We start from the raw sequence: 25,062 nt of genomic DNA, 5'->3' as shown, positions 1-25,062 counted from the left end.
TATATGAGGGATACAACAGCGTTGTACATTGAGGGTACAGCAGTGACCAGCAGAGCTCTATCCTCACAGAGCTCTCATTCTAGTGGGGGAGCCTGGAAAAAAGAAACAGAGAACATGGGGAAGAGATGGGTCATGTAGGGGCTTAGAGATCATGGTAAGGATGTCTCTTGGTGCAACGGGAAGCCTGTGGAGTCTCCTGAGCAGAACAGTGACACCGCACAAGTGGCACTCTAGCTGCTGTACAGATTACATGGGTGCAAGGGTGGAGACAGAGAGGCCAGTTGGGAGAATGTGGAGAAAGATGGCAGCCTGAACTGGGTGGCATTGGGGAAAGGTGAGTAAATTCTGGATATGCTTCTCAGGAAGAACCCATGGAATTTACCAATGGATTGATTATGAAATATGGGAGAAAGAAGAGGCAAGGACAACTCCAAGAATTCTGGCCTGGGCAACAGGAAGAATCTCAAGCAGCAAGTATGGAAGTCAAATGGCGACATGAACAGGCAGATGAATCTGAGGCTGAAGTCCAGGGAAAGGCCAAGACTAAGGATGTCAACTTGGGTGCCACCAGCAAATAGAACCATTTAAAGCCATGAGATGCATGAGATTATCTAGGGAGTAGGAGTAGACAGAGAGGGGGCTTGACGAAAAGCTGAGCTCCCAGATACGTCGATGTTTTGGGGAGATGAGCAGCAATCTATAAAGGAGACCAAGAAGGTATAGCCAGTGACAGGGGAGGCAAACCTGAATAAACAGTAGCTAGTATTATGATAGCTTATTCTAAGGCAAAAACTAACAAAACATCTACTCCAAAATTCCATTTGGCAAGCCTCACACATCTTTGTAATTGAAAGAAGTGGACATAGATGGATGTGCAGTGAAATAAGCATGATCAATAATGAGTCACCTTAAAAGCAGACACAAGAACTGCCGCCATGGAATCTTAACTAAAAACGTCACTCAAGGTGGGGAGGGGGAAAGACAAGAATTTTCACTCTAGGTTTGATTGAAGGACCCAGATTATTTACAAAGGATTTTTGAATGGGAACAACGGCACTTTTTAATAATCACAGTGTTTAGGATCAACAGTTGCTGTGGTAATTAAGTGCGTGAACACGGCCTACAACATTTCATGATCTTCAACAAGTGTCTAGTGGAAACCACTGTGCTCCCACTCCCACTGCCCACTGGCACAGCTGTGAGCAATGCTATCTGAATTAAACAGGCAATTTTCATGGCAACCCCAAAAATGAAGGCTTCAATTAGCTCCACTTTACAGAGGAGCAAATGATGGCACAGCAACTGACTACTCAAACTCACATGACTAGAAATGGCCAGGCAAGGATTTGAACCCCAAGCTGCCTGGCTCCAGAGGCTGTCTGCTAATTACAATTTGCTTACAAGTCAGGTTAATGATGATGATGATGAGAATGATGACTACTATTCCTGTAACTACATGTAGTACAATTAGTTCAATTAATTTTTATTAAGATCCAATATAATACAATTTATATAATCAATAATACCATAGACCATATTAGTGTAAATGCAGACTAATTTTTTAATTCAATTGCCAACAGAAACGAATTGTGCATGTCGTTTTTATTAAAATCGAGCAACTGTTTTATCTCAATGTATAAACACCATGAAAAGATTAACTGGAGAAAAAAAATCAACTGTGTAGACTGATATTAAGAAACAAAGTAAAATATCAAGATAAACTGCTTTTAAAATCAGTTGAAGATTTAATATAGCCCTGGAAGGTTTCAATTATTTACATGCTTGGTCTATACAGTGTAAATCCAAGTTAATGAGATTCAATTGCTGTATATAAATTTGAATCAGGACAACCCGATTGTCTACAAGAAAATAGCAGCTTGGGCTTCTGTGTTAATAATTCTTCAAAACGAAGCTTACGGGTCAGGAACAGAAACATCATTTTTGCGGCACGTTATTGACTGCAGTGGGTGTGGAGAGAAATGGCTCCATTTGGTAAAATACAAACCCTAAGACAAGTTGCAAGGGATCCACAGTCTATTGATCAATACCATTGTTCTTCTAACAACGAGGCCAACACTAATACTTTACATTGTCTCTTTGTCCTATAGAAATTATGAAGTCCCAAGAGAACCCTTCTTTGTGACGTTCCCTGTATCTAGTACCAAGGGCTCTGGCGTGCTATGTCACAAGGCGGAACACAGCAGACGTTAACAGGGCACTGGCCAGCTCCCAGCACTTCCCTGTTACCCTCTTCCTAAAGGCACTGCACACAGCAATATATGATACTGTGGGCACCATCAAACGGCATTCTACAGCAAAGCGATCCATGTAAGATCAACCCATGATCCCTCTTTGCACACAGCACACCCCTTCAATACAGGCATAAATGGGATTCTAGGGGCATAAAGGAAGGTGAGGCTATCTCGGCCTGGAAATAAGGGTAGGCATTTGAAAGATGACATTAGAACCCAATCTCAAAGAATGCACAGTCGTTTTGCCAGAAGGGGCAACAGGTGGAGAAGGGTGCCATGGGCAGAAATGTAGGTACAAAGCTTAAAAGCACCAGGCATGGCAATCTTGTTCCTAAGGAGCCCCTGGAAACGGGAAGGTATTTTTGCTTGTCACAGTATAAGTCGGGGAGCTACTGGCAGTCAGCAGATTGGACCCAGGAATGCTAAACCTTCTGCAATACACTGGCCAGTTCCACACACTGGAACTGAAATTGTTCCATCCCAAATGCCAACCGTGCCTCTACTGAGAAACATTAGAGAATACTGAGGATACCCAGGGAAGGGAGGAGAGAGGGAAGAAGAGGAGAAAGGTCAACTGAGGCCGGGTTATACAGACCATGTACCCTAACTATCCTAGAAAGGGGGGCTTTATCCTGCCAGCGACAGGAGCCAACAGGGTAGCGGACTGGCGTCTCTGGAATCATGAGTCCAGTGTGGAAGATGAGGGGAGGCAGACTGTTTGGAAGCAGGTAGACCAGGAGACCAATGAGATGGCTGGGGCAAGAGTTCAGACGACAGGAGACGAGAGCAGTGCAGATGGGGCTGGGGCTGGTGTGCAGGGACGAGGCATGCTGACAGCACATCAGGAAGAATGCATGTGGCATTGTGGGTGACAATGGAGATGCCACCTGCAATGTAATCAGTGCTAGATATTACAGTTTGGGGTTATCTTTCACACAGTATTTGATCAATAAGCATTTGTTACAAGAATGAAGACAAGTACTGGAACAGAAAAACGTCAAATTGGAGACAAGTTGCAAGGGATCCAAAGGGTGTAGGATAAGCATAAGACAAGTAGTCTGGCCTGAAAACATCCAACATTTATCACTGACTAAAACTAAATTAGACAACCTTAAAAAAAATAAATAAATAAAGGTAGTGGTAGTACCATGCATTCACTCAAACCGCTTTTCTAAATTTTAAAAAGAGTTTCACCCTGTCTCAAAAAGGCCAGTGCCACCTCTTTCTACCTGGCATTAATTTCACATATTCAAAATATTTTAAAAGTAAAATCCAACAAAATTCCCTTGGAGGTGGAATTGCCTTCTCCAACATTTAAATTCACTATTGTAAATGCCAGTCATTGAAATATATCTGTTAGGGATGGAGGAATATGCTTTCCACCTCTTTGGGACAAATGCAGTTGAAATGTGTGGAAGGAAACCAGAGATCTGAATTATGGGCTTTCAAACGTTATCTTTAGAAATTATGAGCCTGATGATTTGGGCATATTAGCATTTTTGGAAAAGGGGGACAATCTAGATTGCCTAACTAGGCTATTGCTAATGTAGACTAAATATTTTTGTGGAATCTTAGGGAAACTGTCAGTTACCCTTAAGTCCTAAACATACATTCACTGGACAGATATAAGTGCACCACTGCCTCTGGGAATGACTGTGCTGTAGAAATTAACTAAACAGACAATGTATACCTAGTAAGTAGCATTTGTCAAGCAAACAAACAACTCCCTGAAATTAGTTCTAAGAAAAAAATATTTATCTCTAAATTTGACTTAGTATGTTTTTGTCACAAAATAAAAACTATGTAACATAAAGTGTTTTCTTTCTGTATGACTTAGCTGTCAGAAAATTGAAAAACAGGTTTAATGCCCAAGCATTTTTTTTCAAGCTGCTCCACTCTGGTGCCTGAAAGCATCAACTCCTTCTGCTTCCTTTACATGGCCATTTTCGTCAACAATAGGATCTGTCCCACTGTGCTTTAATGTGCAAGCCACCAAAAATTCACCCGGAAATGAAACACACATGTTCCAGCGTACCGAGTATGAAACAAGAGTTCAGAGAATAGAAGCTGGACCTGTAGGTCAGCAGAAAGCCTACAGACGGCCTCCGAGCTCTAGCTGAGGTCTACAGCCAGTGTCCTTAACCTGCTTTGGGAATGAGCCTCCCATTCTAATGAAAGTCACAGACCCTCTCCCTCAGAAGGCGGCACAGAAGGACATCCATACATAGAAAACTGCGGGGTTCAGAGGTTTCCTGAAACCCATCCACTACCTCCCGGGAGTTCGTGGACCCAAGGTTAAAAGCCCTGAGATAAAGACAATAGCAATTTCAAATGAGTAGGGAGGAGGAGGATAGGGAACTCCCACAAAATGACATTACTAGATTTTAAACAGAATGCCGTATTTACACGGAACTTGAAATCGTTTGCCTCCAAAAGATAAATAGCCAAGTACAGTTTTGGCATACATATTTAAGATGGAAGCACAGCACATATTTTGCCTAAGAGATCTCAGAATTGAGTGGGCCCAGAACAATTTCTGAGGCAGTTCTCAGCCTCGGTTGCTGGGTCCTGAGTTCACCTCTGGCTACAGGGAGGCTGGAGACTCTAGGGAGCTGAGGGCCAAGTGGGTGGCACCCTGAGCAAGCAGGCACGACATGCGGCAGGCTGGGGAAGACCTGAACATTTGGCTTTGAGTGACTTTTTTTTTTTTTTAAAGATGAAAGTTTGAGCTCTCAAGTCAGACTGGGATCCCAATAGTCAATCTGTCACTTAGTACTGTAGCTTTGTGGGCTTGAGCCTCTTCAAGCACGTGTTTTCATTTGGAAAATGGGGACAATGCCACCCACCTCCTGGGGTCCCAAGCAGGGGTGACTGCGATGGTGTGGGTAAAGAGCTGCGCACGGTGCCCAGCACAGGGAGTGCTCACACGAACAAAGACACTGGCTGAGGAGACCTCTAGCATCGGGCCACTATGTATCCCATGAATTTTACACTTGAAAGGAAACTTTATACTACAAAGTTTTTCCTTTGTAAATTTTAATTCTAAGAATAATGCATAATTCTTCTTCTTCTTTGTTTTTTCTTTTTTTTTTTTTTGAGATAAGGTCTCGCTGTGTCACCCAGGCTGGAGTGCAGTGGCGTGATCATGGCTCACTGCGACCTCAAACCTCCGGGGCTCAGGTGATCCTCCCATCTTAGCCTCCCGAGTAGCTGGGACTACAGGCATGCATCACCATGCCCAACTAATTTTTTAAATTTTTTGTAGAGATGGGGTTTTCCCATGTTGCCCAGCCTGGTCTTGAACTCTTGCACTCAAGCAATCCACCTGCCTCAGCCTCCCAAAGTGCTGGGATTACAGATGTGAGCCATCACACCTGGCCTTAATGCATGTTTCTAGTAAAAGTGATCAAACAATACTTAGGTGTCTTAAGCAGAAAGTAAAGAAACTAACGATCTTACCCCACCCACCATGAGATAAACACTCCTCTCTAACAGTGCAGTGTACAGATATCCCTTCTAGCCTGTTTACAAGCGCACTTATCAATAGGTATATGTCTGTTTCCCTCAAAACCAGGATTGCACAGTCTGTATTTCAGGCTCATTTAATAATATATCATTCCCTGATCGCTCATCTCAGTATTTGAAAGAAGACATTTAATTTTCATTTCTTTACACATACATGCATGAATCTGAATCAACACTTACTCAACCAATAATTACTGAACACCTACTATGTGCCAGGCACTGTTCTAGCGGGTTGGGACGTATCATTGAACGAAAGAGACAAAGATCTCTCCTGTGTGGAACTTAGGGTCTTTCCAGAGGAAACACAAAAGCAATAAGCATAACAATAAGGAAATCATATCCTACATTAGAAAGTGGTAAGAATAACAAAAGAAAATAAAGGCTGCTAAGGAGATAAGGAGTTGGGGTGTAGTCAGTTGTACATGGTGGTAGAAGGGACAGGAGAGCGGAGCCCTGAAGACTAGGAGGAATGGGGGCTTGGGGAAACCTTTGGCCAAAGGCTTTATGGCAGCACTAGGCCTAGTGGTGGGGGAAAGTGGGGTAGAGTCAGGGGCAGATGATGGGCTGTCACAGGGGACACAGGCTTGCACTGGAGGGAAATGGGGAGCCACTGCAGGTCCTGAAGAGAGAAGATACATGCCTGACTTTCCCTTTAAAAGGCTCTGGCCTCACGTGGAGAACTGACGAGAGGCAGGATGGGAGAGGGGAGGCCGGGTAGGAGGCAGCTATAATAATCCAGGTGAGAGGGACCAGAGGCTTGGAGAGTGGTGGTGGCATTGTGGGGAGCAGAAGCAACAGATTCTGGGCCAAACACATATCGTTTCATCCAATGTGGATATCTAAATATGCATGCTTAGAAATGTTAATTTCTTATTCTGAAATAACTTTAAACAAGTTCAGAGTCACAGAAAGTTCCAACAATAGTACAAAGAATTCCCGTACACCCTTCATCTAGGTGCCGTTAGCACTACCCTGCACCTGCCGCACACTCACATCTGCACTCTCTCTGCACACACACCCGGTCCATCGTCAAACTGTCGCCCATACATTTTAGCACCCATTGATGATTCCTGATTCTTGTCTGAAACAATTACTATGGTGGCTACCCAATTTTCTAATTTCTTTTACATTTCTTAGTTCACATTCTACTGTAAGAAAGAGCGTTCCCAGAGCTATTGCTAAAGAAATGAGCAATATACCATGAGCTATTGTTATACCGATAGCTCTCAACTTTTTACTCATGTATTTACTTAAATCAGTATGGACTCGAAGATTATTACTGTATTCAATGGATTGTAATCCATGGGGTGTTCAATTGTCCTGGGTTTGGTGAGTAGGAGGCTCCTTCCAACTGGCTTCTATGTCTTTTTTTTTTTTTTTGAGACACAGTCTCACTCTGCCACCCAGGTTGGAGTGCAGTGGCACGATCTTGCCTCACTGCCACCTTCACCTCCTGGGTTCAAGCGATTCTCCTGCCTTAGCCTCCTGAGTAGCTGGGATCACAGGCAGGCACTGCCACAGGCAGCTAATTTTTGTATTTTCAGTAGAGATGGGGTTTTGCCATGTTGGCCAGGCTGGTCTCAAACTCCTGACCTCAAGTGATCCGCCATTCTCGGCCTCTCAAAGTGCTGGGACGACAGGTGTGAGCCACCATGCCTGGCCTGTGTCCTTTGATGTGTCCCTATCATTCTTTGGGCACTTCCTTACTTTCCGGTACAGCAAGATGCTCCAGGCTCATCTTTTCCTGCTCCCGTTCTGGGATCAGCCACTTCTCCAAGGAGCTCCTATTAGTGAGAATGATATTTGGAAACTAACACGTGGATGACAGTTGTGCTCACTGTTCCTGGGGTCTCACTGCTTCTAGACCTTCTCAGCAGACAGAACCGGGAAACATGCACTCGTGTGTACAGACACATCTATATCTATTTCTACATCCATACAATAAAAACAATCCATTGATACTGATACTTCCAGTTGCAGTCCAACACACTGAGGGTTGACTTTTGGCATTCTGCTTTCCATCTTTATAATTTCCCTCTCCAAAGGGAAGAAACCTGACTCCCATTATCCACAATTTATTTCCGTATTTGCTCAAACCTAGAATACACATAGTTTCAGAATCACTAATCCAAACCACTGTGAAAAACCAGCCAACCAACTGAAGTTTAATATTAGTTCACAGTTATTATCATCCCCAGCTTAAGGGTTTAGGGTCACAATGTCAAGTTCAAAGGTTACTAGTGTTAGTTCTCTATGCCTCTCCTATCCCCTAAGGTGTGGTCACATTATTCAATTGAAATATATTTCAATTTATTTGTTTTGCATTCTTCTTTTTTAAAATCTTGTCCAGTTTATTTATTTTTTCAAGTATGTGAAACATTCACATGTTCTAACAGTCAGAACTACGTAAGAAGGTATACCGGTATACTCAGAGTCAGGCTTCCCCAGCACACACCTCCCTTCCTCTATTCCCCGCTCCTCACCCGGGACATGCCTTTCCCATCTACCCACCCATAACCAATTTCTCTGCTTCGGGTTTATCTTTCCCCACTACAAATGAGCAGATAATGGGTATTTTATATCTCCCTTTTTCCAGAAAAAGTAAGCGTATTAAGGATACTCTTGCATTTTGCTTTTTTTCTATTAACAATATATCTTGGCAATCACTGCATGTGAGTCACAGAGGTCTTTCTCATTCTTTTTGGAAGATGGAGAAAAAAGTGATGTGGCTCCACTGTGCGACTTATCATAATGTATTCACTCATGCTCCTCTGCACAGGCATTTCGGCTATTTCCAATATTCTACAATTACAAACAAGCTTCAGTTAATAATGGTGTATATGTATTTTCATATAGTTGGAAGTGTGATGTACATAGTTTTCTTAGACACTGCCAAAGTCCCTTCAAACAGTTGGATGAATTTGCATTCTCATTAGCAAGGTATGAGAGGGCGTTTCCCCACAGCCTTACCAACAGAACCTGTTGTTACGTTTTTTAATGTTTGCCAATCTGGTAGGTGAGAAATGGTACCTCAGTGCAATTTTAATTTGCATTTTCCTAATTATGGGTAAGGTTGAACATCTTTTCATCTCTTTAAGTATCATATATATTTAAAATTTGGTGAACTGTCTCTTTTCCTCATTTTCTACCCCATTTTTGGTCTTTTACCCTATATTTTTATGATTTAAAAAATAATTTTAGGGATATTAGTCCTGTCTGTAATGTATCTTGCAAATATTTTCTCCCAGCTTGGCTCTCTTTTGATTTTCTAATGATGTTTTTGACCATCTGAAGTTTTTTTTTTTTTTTTTTTTTTGCTTTTAATGACAGAGGCCCTACTGACTTGAGATGTCACCTGCATCATACTAAATTTCCACATGCACTTGGGTCTATGTCTAGGCTATTTTATTCTACTGGCCTGTTTGTCTACTTATGATCCAGTACTGCACTGTTCTTTTTTTTTTTTTATTTTTTTTTATTTTATTTTATTTATTTTTTAATTTATTTATTATTATTATACTTTAAGTTGTAGGGTACATGTGCATAACGTGCAGGTTTGTTACATATGTATACTTGTGCACTGTTCTAATGATAGAGGTTTTAGGGTATGTTTTAATGCTTGATGGGGTTAGCTCCTTTGGTAGCTTTTCTTTTTGGTGTTTTCCTATTCTTTAATGCATACTTATTTTTTCACACCAACATCACCTTTAAAAAGCTTTCAATAAGTGTGTTAAATTAATTCATATTCATTGATATGATATATGTGTGGTCTCAACTTGGTCATATCATTTTATAGTTATGTGTGTAATATTTTCAGTGTTTCTTTCTCTAGGTGATACTTTCTTTGCTTGTTTATTTATTTAGGTCTACATTTTTGTTCTCACGCTTACCCAACAGATAACAGGAACATCACTTTCCCCAGGTTGTGACAATTAAAAATATCTCTAGGCCTTGCCAAATGTCTGCTGGGAGGCAAAAATCACTCCCAGTTAAGAACCACTGCTCTAAACCAAGCAATTCCACTCCTAGGAGTAGATCCAAGAAAAATTGTAGCCCATGGGTACCACGGAACATGAACAAGAATGTTCTGCGCAGGACCGTTTGATTATTCGATTCTGATTTTTCTGTGGGTACATGAGAGGTGTACATATTTATGGAATACATGAGACGTTTTGACGCAGGCACGCAATGCATAATAATCGTTATCATGGAGAACGGGGGGGTGGGGGGCGGGTGTCTTTCCCCTCCAGCATTTACACTTTGTGTTACAAACAATCCAATTACACTCTTCATTATTTTAAAATGTAAGAGCAGGACTGTTTATAATAGAAAAACAGAAACCCAGAAATAAATCGAATGACCATCGATTGAAAAATGGATACATAAATTAGAATAAATTCAGATAATGGAATATTTCCTATCAGTGAAAATGAATAAGCTATAGCTAAACCAACAAATTGAATGAAATTTAGTAAAAAACACAGAATGCTGAGTGAAAAATTAAGTCCCTGAAGACAACATATAATCCCTTTAAAATAAATTAAGTTAAAAACCAGGGAAAATTAAAGAATAAATTTACGAATACACACATATATGGTGAAGCACCCCCTCCAAAACAGGAGAGAGAATGATAAACACGCAGGGGGATAGCAGCTCCTATGGGGCGGGGGAGTGGTGGGGGATGCGGGGTAGTCCCAGGCAGCACAGGCTGCCAATCATGCTCCAGCTCCTGGTCCAGTGCTATGTTCAAAGGTGTTCACTGCATTATAAACAAATCAATATGAAAGGGCCATGCCTGCGTCAGTGATGACAGCGTGTCATGAGTCAAGGGTCACGATGAATCCAAATTTGTACATCTGAATTTAAAATGACAGGGACACCTCACTAAGCAGGAAGCCCTCCTCCCAGCCTGTGAGGCCCAGTCTGGTGTCTCCTGCTTAGGTGGTGTCAACTTCTCCCTTTCTTCCCCTCACTCCTGCGCTCTGGTCGTGTTGGCCTCCTGGGGTCTCCCCAGGCAAGCCCACTGCCCTCCAGGGAGGGTCTATTCTACCTGTGTGGCCTCTCCTGGACCCTGCCCCCCAGATGGCTCACCTGCAACCTCGCTTCATGCAGGTCTTGATTCACAGAGGGCTGCCCTGCCCCCCAACACCTTCTGCCATGCTGCAGTCCCTTACCCCGCTTCTGTTCCTCTTAGCCTTATCACCATCTGACATCATTTTATGCAAGTTGCTGGTCTCTTGTCCATTTTCTACACTACAGGCAGGCTCCGTGAGGGCAAAAACTTCTTGTGGTCCATGCCGAACAGTGCCTAGAACTATGCCTTTATCTCCAGGGGCTCAGTGAGTATTTACTGAATAAATATGAATGCCTTAGTAGCATATCTCATAAGCCAGTTTGACACTAGAGCTGGGACTTATCAAAAAGGCCAGCCTTTATCAGAACTCCAAGGGCACAAAGGAGTTCTCAAAATGTACTCCACAGATTACCTGAGACTCAGCTGAGAAGCCCAAGAAACACAGCAGTGAGAAAAAGTAGAGCTCCAGGACTCCACCGTCCTTCCCCTCGCTCCCTGCACCCTGGCCGTCCTGGCCTCCTGGGTTCCCCAGAGCTGCTGAATTGGAATTTCTGTACTGCTTGTCAAGAATGTGCACTTCCCACAAACTACGCTGGTCACTCTTAGTCCTTTTCAAGCCTGAGCACTATTGAACTCAGTGGAGAAATCAAGGCCCCAAATAATTAAGCAGTCTAGCTACTTAATAGTCTTTCCTATCTCAAAGAACTCAGGGTGGAGTAAAATGAGATAATGTTAGTCTAAATGGTTGAAAATGGGATGTGTCATTCACAAGCAGGGTATGAATACGTTAAGGAAAGTGAAGGTCAGTTAAAATGTGGATTTAGAAAGACTGCTAAATGAGTTTTACCTTTTGCAAATCAAATAACACCTAAATAAAAATGATAAAATATCGAGATATATTTTCAATATCATGGTTGAAGCGTTTTTCTTTTCTTACATTTTTCTACCTAATAGATCAGTCAAAAATTGTAAATTAATATTTTAAATGCCGAGAGAAGCCAGCAGCTTGTTCCAGTCTCTGATTCAGTTAAGCTCTTAAAATATTTTGACTGTTCGAAGAAAATTAATAATGGGATGTTAGGCGGTAGATTAACTGACACTAAATATCAACATAGCTAGATTTATTTTTGGATAACTGTGCTCATCTCTTCAAAGAACGGAAGCAAGATTTATTATATCATGAGTTATTAATTTACACAATACCAAAACAGCCCCGGAACAGAGCAGAGAGCACCACAATGTATTTAAAGATTATGCAAGAGGCTGCAAGTTTAGATCTGACATTAGCTAGGGTGTGGATTGTATAGGCTACAGTCGATTACCTAAGGTGTACAAGGACACCAGAAGTTAAGCCAGTAACCGTCTTGGCGATTTCAGAATCAAATCAGTCACAAGTGTCATTCCTTCTCCCCTGAGTAGCCAAAGAGCAGATCCCCATTTCTGCCAATATGGACAAATGGATACATATGAAAGTCAAAGATGCTTTTATTTCTGCCATTCATGTATTCATTCAGCAAATGCTGAGTGCCCATTTGTCCTTCCTCCCCTCCTCTCACCCCAACTCCTCTCCTAAGAGTACACTCCCTGCGGGTTCACAATTGTGAAGAGGCCTCCAGCATGTGCCCCGTATCAAACACAGTCCTAGGCTAGGAGGTGACTGCTCCTAAGGTTCTGACTGGCCTCGAAGCCCTGGTGCTTCCAGGCCAACAACAAAAAGCTGGTTTGGCTTTCGATAAGCCAAGCTGAAATATATAGAGGGCTCAAAAAGTGCCAGTTTGGTAGTTTCCCTCTCCCTCTTCCTTTTTTATACTCTGAAGAAACTGTCAATGATGGACTGAGACTCCCAATTACAGACCGGACCTGCCAGGAGGGACAAAGGTCAGGGTTGCTCCAGGCATGTCAGGAGCTTCTTGGCAGGGACTGCTTGATGAAGGGGGAAGCCAAAATGGGATCACCAAAACCTGCCTTTTGTCCGCAAATTGCCTGAAGTCCAATGACTTTATGCTGTTTTCCCATGCATATGCACAAACAACCCCCAAGCCTTCTACACTCATATACCAAAAGCAGATGAGATTTAGAACAGCAATCAAATCAGTGGAATGTGTTACTGCAGAACCAAGGCCATTTAACAGGAGCCGCTCTGGACACCCATGTGGGCACTGCAACATCAGGTTTCACAACTCAGGTGGCTCTTAGGAAAACGCCGTCTTTCCCTACTGATCACAACCCCTCCCTGCTCCTCCAGGAAGGAGTCTGCACTGGCTCTGTGGCTTGGGCTAAGGCTTAAAAATGTATCCTGAGGTGGGTGGAGCAAGATGGCTGGACAGAAGCCTCCCCTGACCATGCCCGCTGCAGGAATACCAAGTTTTAACAACTACACACAAAAAAGCAACATAATAAGAACCAAAAATCAGGTGAGCAATCACAGTGCCTGGTTTTAACTTCATTTCGCTGAAAGAGGCATGGAAGAGGGGAGGGGAAAGACAGTCTTCAGTGACACCACCCCTCCTCCTCCTCCAGCAGCTGCCAAATGGCCCAGAGAGGATCTGCACACTTGGGTGAGGGAGGGCACAGCAACTGGGGGACTTGCCATTGAACTCAGTGCTGCCCCGTCACAGCAGAGAGTAAAGCCGTGCTGGGCTCAGCTGCTGCCGTGTCCACGGAGGGAGCATTTGGACCAGTTCTGGCCAGAGGGAAATCACCCCCTCCAATGTGGGAACTTGAGTTTCTCAGCAAGCCTCGCCAGTGGTGCTAAAGTGTTCTGGGGTTCTAGGTAAACTTGAAAGGCAGTCTAGATCACAAGGACCGCAATTCCTAAGCACGTTCTAGTGCTGGGCTGGGCTCAGAGCCAGTGGACTAGGGGGGCACGTGACCTAGGGAGACAGCAGCCCGGGTGGCTAAGGGAGTGCTTGTGCCACCCTTCCCCCAATTCTAGACACCACAGTTTACAGCAATGAAGGTGGCCCTTCCTTCTTCTTGAGGATGGGAGAGCAAGGAGTAAAGAGGACTTTGTCTTCATCTTGGATACCAGCTCAGCCACAACAGGATAGGGCACCAGGCAGTTGTGAGGCCCCCATTCTAGGCCCTAGCTCCCAAATGAAATTTCTCAACACCTTGGGCCAGAAGGGAACTTGCTGCCTTGAAGGGAAGGACCTAGTCCTGGCAGGATCCATCACCTGCTGACTAAAGAGCCCTTGGGCCCTGAATAACCAACAGTGACACCCAGGTAGTATGCCATGGGCCTTGGTGAGACTCTGAGATGTGCTGCCTTCGAGAGAGATCCAGCACATTCCCAGCCATGGTGGCTCTGGGGAGAGGCTCCTTCTGCTGGAGAAAAGCAGTGGGAAAAGTAAAGGGGACTTTGCCTTGCCCCTTAGGTACCAGCTTGGCTACAGGAGGGTAGAGCACCAAATGGGCTCTTGGGGACGTCCCTGAGTCCAGGCCTAGGCTGTTAGATGGCATTTCTGGACCTGCTCTGGCAGAGGGGAGTCCACTGCCATGAAGGGTGAGTCTCAGGCACGGCAGCATTTGCCACGCCTTTATGGTGAGTGTAAATTAGTACAACCACTAAGGACTCTCCACTGACTGAAGAGCCCCTGGGCTTTCAGTGAATGTTGGCAGTGGCCTGGCAGAACGCCCCATGGACCAGTGGTGGTGGTGGTCACTGGGAGAGGCTCTCCTGCCTGTGGAAAGGGGAGGGAAGAGTGGGAAGGACTTTTCTTGTGGTTTGAGGGCCAGCTAGCTGCAGTAGAAGAGAGTACCAGCTAGATTTCTAAGGTTTTTGACTCCCATCCCTGGCTCGCAGACAGCATCTTTGAACCCACCTGGGACCTAGGGGAACTTGCCACCCTGAAGGGAACGACACAAACCTGGCTGGCTTCCCCATCTGTTGACTGTAGAGTCCTAGCACCTTAAGTGAACATAGGCGTAGTGGTTACAGCGAGCCTCAGGCAAGACCCAGTCCTGCGCTGGCCTCAAGTCGGACCCAGCACAGTCTCAGTAGCGGTGGCCACAGCGGTGTTTGCATCACCTCATCTCCAGCTCCAGGTGGCTTAGCACAGAGACAGAGAAGCTTCCTTTGTTTGGGAGAAAGTGAGGGAAGAGAACCGAGTCTCTGCCTGGTAATCCAGATCTAAAAAATAGCCTTAAAGGGCAAATCTAAGTGTCTTAAAGAGGAGGTAGAGAAAAAAGACAGGGGTAGAAAGTTTATTCCAAGGGGTAACATCAGATCACTGTCCAAAACTAGAGAAAGATAACAACATTCAAGTACAAGAAGATTATAGAACACCAAGCAGTTTTAACCTGAAATAGACTACCTCAAGGCATTTAATAATCAAACTCTCAAAGGTCAGGGATAAAGACAGGATCCTAAAAGGAGCAAAGCAACAGAAAAGAAGTAACATAAGAGTGGAGCTCCAATCTGTCTGGCAGCAGACCTCTCAGTGGAAACCTTACAGGCCAGGAGAGAGTGGCATGGCATATTTAAAGTGCTGATGGAAAAAAACTTTTACCCTAGAATAGTATATCCTGTGAAAATATCCTTCAAGCATGAAGGAGAAATAAAGACTTTCTCAGATAAACCCTGTCTCTACCAAAAATACAAAAACTTAGCTGGGTGTGGTGGTACGGATCTGTGGTCCCAGCTACTCGGGAGGCTAAGGAGGGAGGATTACTTGAGCTTACGGGGTGAAGGCTGCAGTGAGCCAAGATTATGCCATTGCACTCCAGTCTGGGTGAGAGAGTGAGACCTTATCTCTGAAATAAATAAATAAAATAAAATATAAATGAATGAATAAATAAAACAACAGGTTATAAGACAGTATTTGCAAACTTCATGGTAGCCTTAAATTAGAAAATATACAATAGATACACAAAAAATAAACAGCAAGAAATTAAATCATAGCACCAGAGAAAATCACCTTCACTAAAAGGAACAAAAGAAGGAAGGGAAAAAGGAAGGAAGACCTCAAAACAACCAGAAAACAACAAAATGGAAGAAGTAAATCCTTACTTATCAACAATAACATCGAATATAAGTGAACTAAACTCTCCAATCAAAAGACACAGAGTAGCTGAATAGACAAAAAAGCAAGACCCATTGATCTGTTGTCTACAAAAACAGCCTTCACCTATAAATATATACATAGACTGAAAATAAAAGGATGGAAAAAGATATTCCATGCCAATGGAAACCAAAAGAGAGCAGGAGTGGCTATACTTATATCAGACAACATAGATTTCAGGACAAAAACTGTAAAAAGAGACAAAGAAGGTCATCATACAATGCTAAAGGGGTCAATTCAGCATGAGGATATCACAATTGTAAATATATATGCAACCAACAATGGAACACCCAGATACACAAAGGAAATATCATTAGCGCTAAAGAGAGACAGGCCACAATACAATAATTTAACACCTCACTTTCAGGATTGGACAGATCTTCCAGACAGAAAACCAACAAAGAAACATCAGACCTAACCTGACCTACAGAACAGATGGACATAATAGATATTTACAGAACATTTCATCCAATGACTGCAGAACACATTCTTCTCCTCAGCACACAGATCACTCTCAAGGGTAAGACTACACGGACCACTCTCAAGGACAGACCGTAGGTTAGGTCACAAAACAAGTCTGAAAACATTAAAAAAAACAAAAACAAAAAACTGAAAGAATATCAAGTATCTTCTCTGACCACACTGGAATAAAATTAGAAATCAATAACGTGGGGAATTCTGGAAACTATACAAACACATGGAAATTCAACAATATGCTCCTGAATGACCAGTGGGTCAATTAAGAGATTAAGAAGGAAACTGAAAAGTTTCTTGAAATAAATGATAATGGAAACACAAAATAAAATTGGCAAACCTTTAGCCTGACTGACTAGGAAAAAAAAAGAGAGAGAGAGAGAGAAGATACAAATAAAATAAGAGATGAAAAAGGAGACATTACAACTGATACCACGGAAATTAAAAGGATCATTAGTAGCTACTATGAGCAACTACATGCCAATAAATTGGAAAACCTCGAGGAAATGGATAAATTCATAGACACATACAACCTACCGAGATTGAACCATGAGGAAATCTAAAACCTGAACAGATCAATACCAAGTAATGACATTGACGCAGTAATAAAAAAGTCTCCCAGTAAAGAACAGCCCACGATCCAATGACTTCACTGCTGAATTCTACCAAACATTTAAAGAAGAATTAATACTAATCCTACTCAAAGTATTCCAAAAAACAGAAGAGGAAGGAATACTTCCAAACTCAGTTTATGAGGCCAGTATTACCCTGATACCAAAACCAGACAAAGACACAACAAAAAAAATAAAACTATAGGCCAATATTTCTGATGATTATTGATGCAAAAATCCTCAACCAAATACTATCAAACTGAATTCAACAATACATTAAAAAGATCATTCATCATGACGAAGTGGGATTTATTCCAGGGATGTAAAGATGGTTCAACATACGCAAATCAGTTAATGTGAAACATCACATCAACAGAATGAAGGACAAAAACCATGTGATCATTTCAATTGATATTGAAAAACATTTGATAAAAACCAACATCACTTTATTATAAAAACCTTCAAAAATCTGGGTATGGAAGGAACATACTTCAACATAATAAAAGCCATATATGACAGACTTACAGTTAGTATCATACTGAATGGGGAAAAACTGAAAGCCTTTCCTCTACGATTTAGAACTTGACAAGGAGGCCCACTTGCATCACTGTTATTTAACATAAGTCCTAGCTAGAGCAATCAGACAAGAGAAAAAAATAGAGGGCATCCAAATTGGAAAGGAAAAGGGTCAAATTATCCTTGTTAGCAGATGATACGATCTTATATTTGGAAAAACCTAGACTCTGCCAAAAAACCATTAGAACTGAGAAACAAATTCAGTAAAGTTGAAGGATACAAAATATACAGAAATCAGAAGCATTTCTATAAGCTAAGAGTGAACAGTCTGAAAAAGAAATAAAAAAGTAATCTGATTTAACAATAGCTACACATAAAATTAAATACCTAGGAATCAACCAAAGAAGAAAAATATCTCTACAATGAAAACTATAAAACATGATAAAAGACATTGGAGAAGACACAAAAAGATGGAAAGATATCCCATGTTCATAGGTTGGAAGAAACAATATTGTTAAAATGTGCATACTACCCAAAGCAATACACATTCAATATAAGCCTTATCTAAATACCAATGATATTTTTCACAGAAATAGAAAAAAAAAAAAACCCTAAAATTTATATGGAACCACAAAAGATCCAGAATAGCAAAAGCTACCCTGAGCAGAACAAAACTGGAGGAATCACATTACCTGACTTCAAATTATATTACAGAGCTATAATAACCAAACAGCATGGTACTGGCATAAAAAGACACATAGATCAATGGAAGACACTAGAGAGCCTAGAAACAAATCCATACACCTACAGTGAACTCATTTTTGACAAAGGTGCCAAGAACATACATTGGGGAAAAGATGTCCCTTTAATAAATGTTGCTGGGAAAACTTAATTTCCATATGCAGAAGAATGAAACTAGACCCCTATCTCTCACCATACATAAAAATCAAATACAAATGGATTAAAGACTTAAATCTAAGACCTCAAACTATGAACCTATTACAAGAAAATGTTGGGGAAACTCTCCAGGACATTGGTCTGAGCAAAAATGTCTTGAGTAATATCCCATAAACATAGGCAACCAAAGCAAAAATGGATAAATGGGATCACATCAAGTTAAAAAGCTTCTGTACGGCAAAGGAAACAATCAACAAAGTGAAGAGACAGTCCGTAGACTGGATCTGCAATATTACGGAATTTGCAAACTACCCATCTGACAAAGGATTAATAGCCAGGATATATAAGGAGCTTGAACTCTACAGGAAAAAAAATCTAATGATCCGATTAAAAAATAGGCAAAAGATCTGAATAGATATTTCTCAAAAGAAGACATACAAAACGGCAAAAACCCAGTTACAATAGCTTTTATCCAAAGACAGGTAATAACAAATGCTGGCAAGGATGTGGAGAGAAGAGAACCCTTGTATACTGTTGGTGGGAATGTAAATTAGTACAACCACTATGGAGAACAGTTTTGAGGTTCCTCAGAAAACCTAAAAATAGAGCTACCATATGACCCAGCAATCCCACTGCTGCATATATATCCAAAAGAAAGGAAACCAGTATGTCGAAGAGATAACTGCACCCCCATGTTTGTTGTAGCACTGTTCACAACAGTCAAAATTTGGAAACAACCTAAGTGTCCATCAAGAGATAAGTGGATAAAGAAAATGTGGTACACATACACAACGGAGTACTATTCAGCCATAAGAAAGTATGAGATCCTGTCATTTGCAACAACATGGGTGGAAATGAAGGTTGTTAAGTTACGTGAAATAAGCCAGGCACAGAAGGATAAACTTTATTATGGTCTCATTTATTTGTGGGAGGTAAAAATTAAAGTAATTGAACTCCTGGAGATAGAAGGATGGTTACCAGCAGCTGAGAGGGATAGTTGGGGTGGGAGTATGGGGGCAGGATAGTGGGGATGTTTAACAGGTACAAAAAGTAGTTGGCAAAAATAAGTAAGCCTTAGTATTTCATAGCACATCAGGGTGACTACAATCAATAACAATTTAATTGTATATTTAAAAATAACTAAAAGAGTATAATTGGATAACTTAACAAAACAAAGAATAAATGCTTGAGAGGATGGATATCCATTTACCAGGATGTGATGATTACGCATCACAGGCCTGTATCAAAGTGTCTCATGTACCCCATAAATATATACACCTACTGTGTACCCACAAAAATTAAAATAAAAACTTTCAAAAAAAAGTATCCTGGTATATGCAAGAGAATGCTCATGCCAACATTAGTTGTAAAGCAAAATTGTAAACAACCCCAATGTGCCTTGGCAAGAGAAAGGATAAAGTGTGGACAGTCACAGGATGGTCATAAGATGACAATGATCAAACTGCAAGATACGACCACCATCAGGGATACAGCTCAGAAACAATATACATAGTATGACACTATTTTTACACAGCTCAAAACTCAAGGAGGCATTATTTAGCGATACAGGCACATGTGGCGAACTGCATTTTAAAAATGAGAGGCCGGGCGCGGTGGCTCACGCCTGTAATCCCAGCACTTTGGGAGGCCGAGGCGGGCGGATCACAAGGTCAGGAGTTCGAGACCACGGTGAAACCCCGTCTCTACTAAAAATACAAAAAAATTAGCCGGGCGCAGTGGCGGGCGCCTGTAGTCCCAGCTACTTGGGAGGCTGAGGCAGGAGAATGGCAGGAACCCGGGAGGCGGAGCTTGCAGTGAGCCGAGATCGCGCCACTGCACTCCAGCCAGGGGAACAGAGCGAGACTCCGTCTCAAAAAAAAAAAAAAAAAAAATGAGAAGGGGGTGCCTCTCAGAGTGGAGATGACCATGGGTCAGGAGGCAGGGATTAGGGAGGAGTCATACTGGTTATGTTCTATTTCTCAAATTGAGTGATGAGCTCATGGGTTTATCTAAGCTTTATAATTTACATATACATTACATATATTCTTTAGTATATATCAAATTACATAGTTTAAAATTTTTAAGAAAAAACTGACCAAGTACAGTGGCTTATATCTGTAATCCCAGCACTTTGGGAGGCTGAGGCAGACACATCACTTGAGCTCAGGAGTTCGAGACAAGCCTGCTGTCTCTACAAAAAATACAAAAATTAGCCAGGCATGGTGGCACACACCTGTGGTCCCAGCTATTCAGGAGGCTGAGGTGGGAGGATTGCTTGAGCCCAGGTGGTTGAGGCTGCAATGAGCTGTGATCACGCCACTGCACTCCAGCCTAGGTGACAAGGTGAGAATCTGTCTCCAAAAAAAAAAAAAAACAACGAAAAAGGAAAAGAAAAAATCAGCCTGGTGCCTGGTAGTCCAAATCTTACTTGCCACCAGCATGAACTGTCCTCAGAGACAAGAGAAGGATAGCATCCTGGAGGCTTGGGGAGATAGGGATAGGTGTTCTGACCGCACAAGCCCAGGAAACAACTTCCTCCAGTTCCTACTTGTCAAATGAGCACAGTTGGTGCTACCCTACCTCGAGGGCCACAGTGGGGATCAGATGAGACAAATGCTGCGTAAGCCACAAGCCTCTGTCCACACAGACGTTCACTGTGTCATACAGACGGCTGGTTCCTCTAGGGAATTACTTTCTCTCCACTCCTTGCAGTTCTGTGGGGCTGCCAAGGCCTGACTCCCCCATCCTCGGGGCTCAGGGCAAAGAGCAACGGCAGGCTAGGCCAGCAGGAGTGTTCTTCCCAGATTGTATGCACAGGGATGGAAGGCAGTTCGTATGGAATCATTTGGGCCATGGGGCCCCCTAAAAAACATTGTCCTGATCTTGTTCCTGACATGCCTGGAGCTACTCTGGTTTTTGTCCTGCCTGGCAGGTCAGCTTCATCACTGAGTCTCATGCACCTGGCACCATCAAACAGCAAAACCCAAACCAACTCTTTCCTTATGTGAGTCAATCAGTTGCTGTTGACCGCATTCAAGGAAGCCCAGCCAATTCCGGAGGAAATGCCATTTTATTTCAAAAGCACAGGCGCAGTTCGGACATTTGCCAAGGGAGGTAAAGGAAGGCGTCGGCTGAGACTGCTCAAGTGCACCCTGCTTCAAAGGTCTCCTAACTGGTCTTTCCCCATCAGTCTCACTTGCCCCCAACGCCTTCCAGAATACACTGCATTCCCGGTTAATTCAATTTATTCCAGGTTCATCTCCAGAAAACACTTTCAACTCTTGCCAACACCTCCTGCCTACAGTCTAGGCCCCAAAACTTTACCAGTGAAGTCCAGGGAACAGGTGACTAGCAGTAGGTAGTGGAGGAGGTGGCATCTGTTGGTCCTGCTCCCCCTCCAGGTAGGAATTCCCGTCACCCACCTCATGATGGATGTGGGAGGAGTGAATAGCCTAGAGATTTGCCATCTCATAAAATTCCAACTTCTAATAGTAAACGCCAAACGCAGGCATTATGTTAAAAGTACGATTAACCCCGTGGCAATCTGATTCTGAATCAGATCACCTACCACTGTTGCTGTAAGTAAGCACCAGCTTCTGTGAGTTCCTGTGTCGCTGAAGAAAGATAACAAGTAGGCACCTAGATGCACATGTCTGAATTAGCAGGGGTGGATGGGTGTTGGTGGTAGTAAATAAACCGGGGATGTGAAACGTGATTCTTGCCTTGAATTGAGTCCCTAAACTCTCTCATCAGTCTATTAGGACAGAAGCTCCATGGGAAAGCAGGCGAGGTCGACCGTCACTGTGAAATACATGCCTGCCTTCTCAGGTGGAAGCAACTCATCTGTGTAGCCTATTTGCCTGGAATCTTGTTCCCTCTGCTCATTCCCTTCAATGCCAAATCCCACCCTCGTCATGAAATGGGAGCTCAATGACCCAGAAATAATTTGAACAAACCTATTTCACTGAGGACGCATTCATTTCTATCTTCATTAACTCTTTGGGACCCTGTCAGGTATGCCGAGAGCAGGATTTATGTTTCAACTGCTGGGTCTGGGGTATCTTAAAATCTGGGCAATTTGTACATTTAACTGAGAGAGACTTTTTTTTTGGAGACAGAGTCTCGCTCTTTTGCCCAGGCTGGAGTAAAATGGCACGATCTCAGCTCACTGCAACCTCTGGAAGCAGAAGATATTTTGTGTTCTGTAGACAGATACATTTTATGTGAAGAAAACTGTTTCCCTTTTCTATGGAAAAAAAAACACCTAGCATTATCTCCTTTTCTTTATGTTTTAACTGAAAGAAATTTTTTAAGTAGCATGTTATCCAGGTGGATGTCACTAATTTTTTTTCCCCACAAATGACGTAACAAACATTTAACAAGCCCAGATCTTTTCCTGTCTTAAGACCAAAACACACATGCACACACAATGTTCCCCTAAGATGAATGGGCTGGAGTAAATAGTAACTCATCCTGGGTGACTGGCTATTTATAAGATTTCACACAAGTAAAATGCTAAAATATAGGGAGTTCGCACTAGGCTCCAAAGCAGCAACAGCAGAATAGATGGAAAAAATACCCAGTCCTGAACCTTACCTCCCTGACGCTCATTGAAACCATCATTCTTATTCAATAAACTCTGTTTTTTTATAAAATGTGGTGGTTCCTCAAAAATCTGTGTTCAGGGAAGTATTCTTCAAGCACATACAAGTGTTATTATACAGACCACTAGAAAAGCTTCTCATCATTGAGGTCTCTATGACTTCCTAATTAATAATATAATCTGGCATTTCTATCCCACTGTATTTCCAAAACACACCTGTCTTTGGTGAATTCATGCAAATACAAACATCCACCAGGAGATTATGAGGTGATGTGTTCAGAGCAAACCATAATCAGAAACGGCAAAACCAGAAGTCATCAGTCACAAGCCTCAGAACACTCTCTTCAAATACATAATATTCTGGTTTTGTATTAAGAGAGCGTTTTCTTTAGCAGGATCCAACAGTTGAGCATCACTATTGTCTACTATACTTCTTTGGGGAAGATAGAAAACAGATTCACCAAAACATTGGGAGGTTGCATGAAGTGACTTAAGGTGAAATGGTCTTACAGTGTCTTTCCTCTCTGGTTAATTCTTACATGAGATCTGCAATTTTGTTCAAAAGCAAGGTTTCAATGTGCAGAATTATTAACCTACAGAATGCTAGTAAAGGAAATACGTTATTCACCGTCAAATCGGAATTTAATCCCCATTCTATATAGATCCTACAACACAGGACCAGAGAATTAATTGAGAAGTCCATTTTTTTTTTTCCCCAACATCCCTACAAATCAGTCAAGCTGATCTTACCAGAAGCATTGCTGATGTTCCATTGGGTCTGGATAAGTGGATGGACATTTCAGGAAACATCCTGTCAATGCGGTTGATCACATCATCAACATATCTAAGTGGGAAAAAAATAAACATGCAGTTAAGAACTACAGATTAATAGTATTCGAAAGACATTGTTTTTAAATGTAATTTTAAATCAACATAACACATTTTTAAGAAGGCAAATAGGATTAGAAACCTTTTTGTCTTTACCTCTGTATGTCCAGATAATGTGTTTTTAATGCTAGTTCTTGATTTTTCATTTTAAGGCACGACTATTAATTTTCTTCTATAGGAGGTCAGAATTTAGCTGTGTCACCTGCTGGGTCACTGGGCTCCAACAACATGGCTCCCTCCCTTTGTCCTTCCAGTCCAGGATGGCAGCAGTGTCCTGCTGTTGCACACCTCTGGGCTGTCTCACTGTCTCATCAGGCTTCTCCTCTGAATCACTGGAATAACCAATTTCTGGGATTAAATTCCTTCTGTTTTTTTTTTTTTTTTTTTTTTGACAAAAACTTGGGTGACAATTGCTGTGTCACCCAGGCTGGAGTGCAGTGGCGTGATCTCGGCTTACTGCAACCTCCACCTCCCGGGTTCAAACGATTCTCCTGCTTCAGCCTCCCAAGTAGCTGGGACTACAGGTACACGCCACCACGCCTGGCTAATTTTTGTATTTTTAGTAGAGATGGGATGTCACCACATTGGCCAGGCTGGTCTCGATCTCCTGACATTGTGATCTGCCCGCCTTGGCCTCCTAAAGTGCTGGAATTACAAGTGTGAGCCACCATGCCCGGCCAATTCCTTCTGTTTTTAAATACCTGAAGTCATTCCTGATCTCCTGGTTGTGCTCTGATTCAAGTTATATCACAATTTTTACTTAAATCAGTAGTCTGTGATTATATTCTAAAATCTCTGCATATATTTTTAATAGCTGAGCTACATAGTAGCTCATGACTACATTTATTTACTTATACAGCTTTCTGTTTCCTTGTATTTCTATTTTGCCTTTCCTTTTTTTCCTTTTTTGAGACTGAGTCTTGCTCCATTGCCCAGGCTGGAGTGCGGTGGTGCTATCTCAGCTCACTGCAACCTCCGCCTCCCAGGTTCAAGCGATTCTCGTGCCTCAGCCTCCTGCGTAGCTGGGATAACAGGCGCCCACCACCACTTCTGGCTAATTTTTGTATTTTTAGTAGAGACGGGGTTTCACCATGCTGGCCAGGCTGGTCTCAAACTCCTGACCTCAAGTGATTCACCTGCCTCAGTCTCCCAAAGTGCT

General features: G+C 42.4%; 1 protein-coding gene across 2 annotated transcripts in view; it reads right to left on the bottom strand.

Moving 5' to 3' along the window:
* MED27 (mediator complex subunit 27) overlaps window positions 1–25,062 on the bottom strand; it is a 217,804-nt gene that overhangs the window by 52,537 nt on the left and 140,205 nt on the right. For both annotated transcript variants that reach the window (XM_025360394.1, XM_025360395.1), the window contains exon 4: window positions 23,766–23,859. In XM_025360394.1, coding sequence (XP_025216179.1) covers window positions 23,766–23,859 — 94 coding nt within the window. The remainder of the gene's footprint in view (window positions 1–23,765; window positions 23,860–25,062) is intronic.

Source organism: Theropithecus gelada, chromosome 15 (assembly GCF_003255815.1).
Source record: "Theropithecus gelada isolate Dixy chromosome 15, Tgel_1.0, whole genome shotgun sequence".
NCBI classification, from domain to species: Eukaryota; Metazoa; Chordata; class Mammalia; order Primates; family Cercopithecidae; genus Theropithecus; species Theropithecus gelada.
Note: the sequence above shows the minus strand (reverse complement) of the source record. Positions and strands in the feature narration are given on the sequence as shown.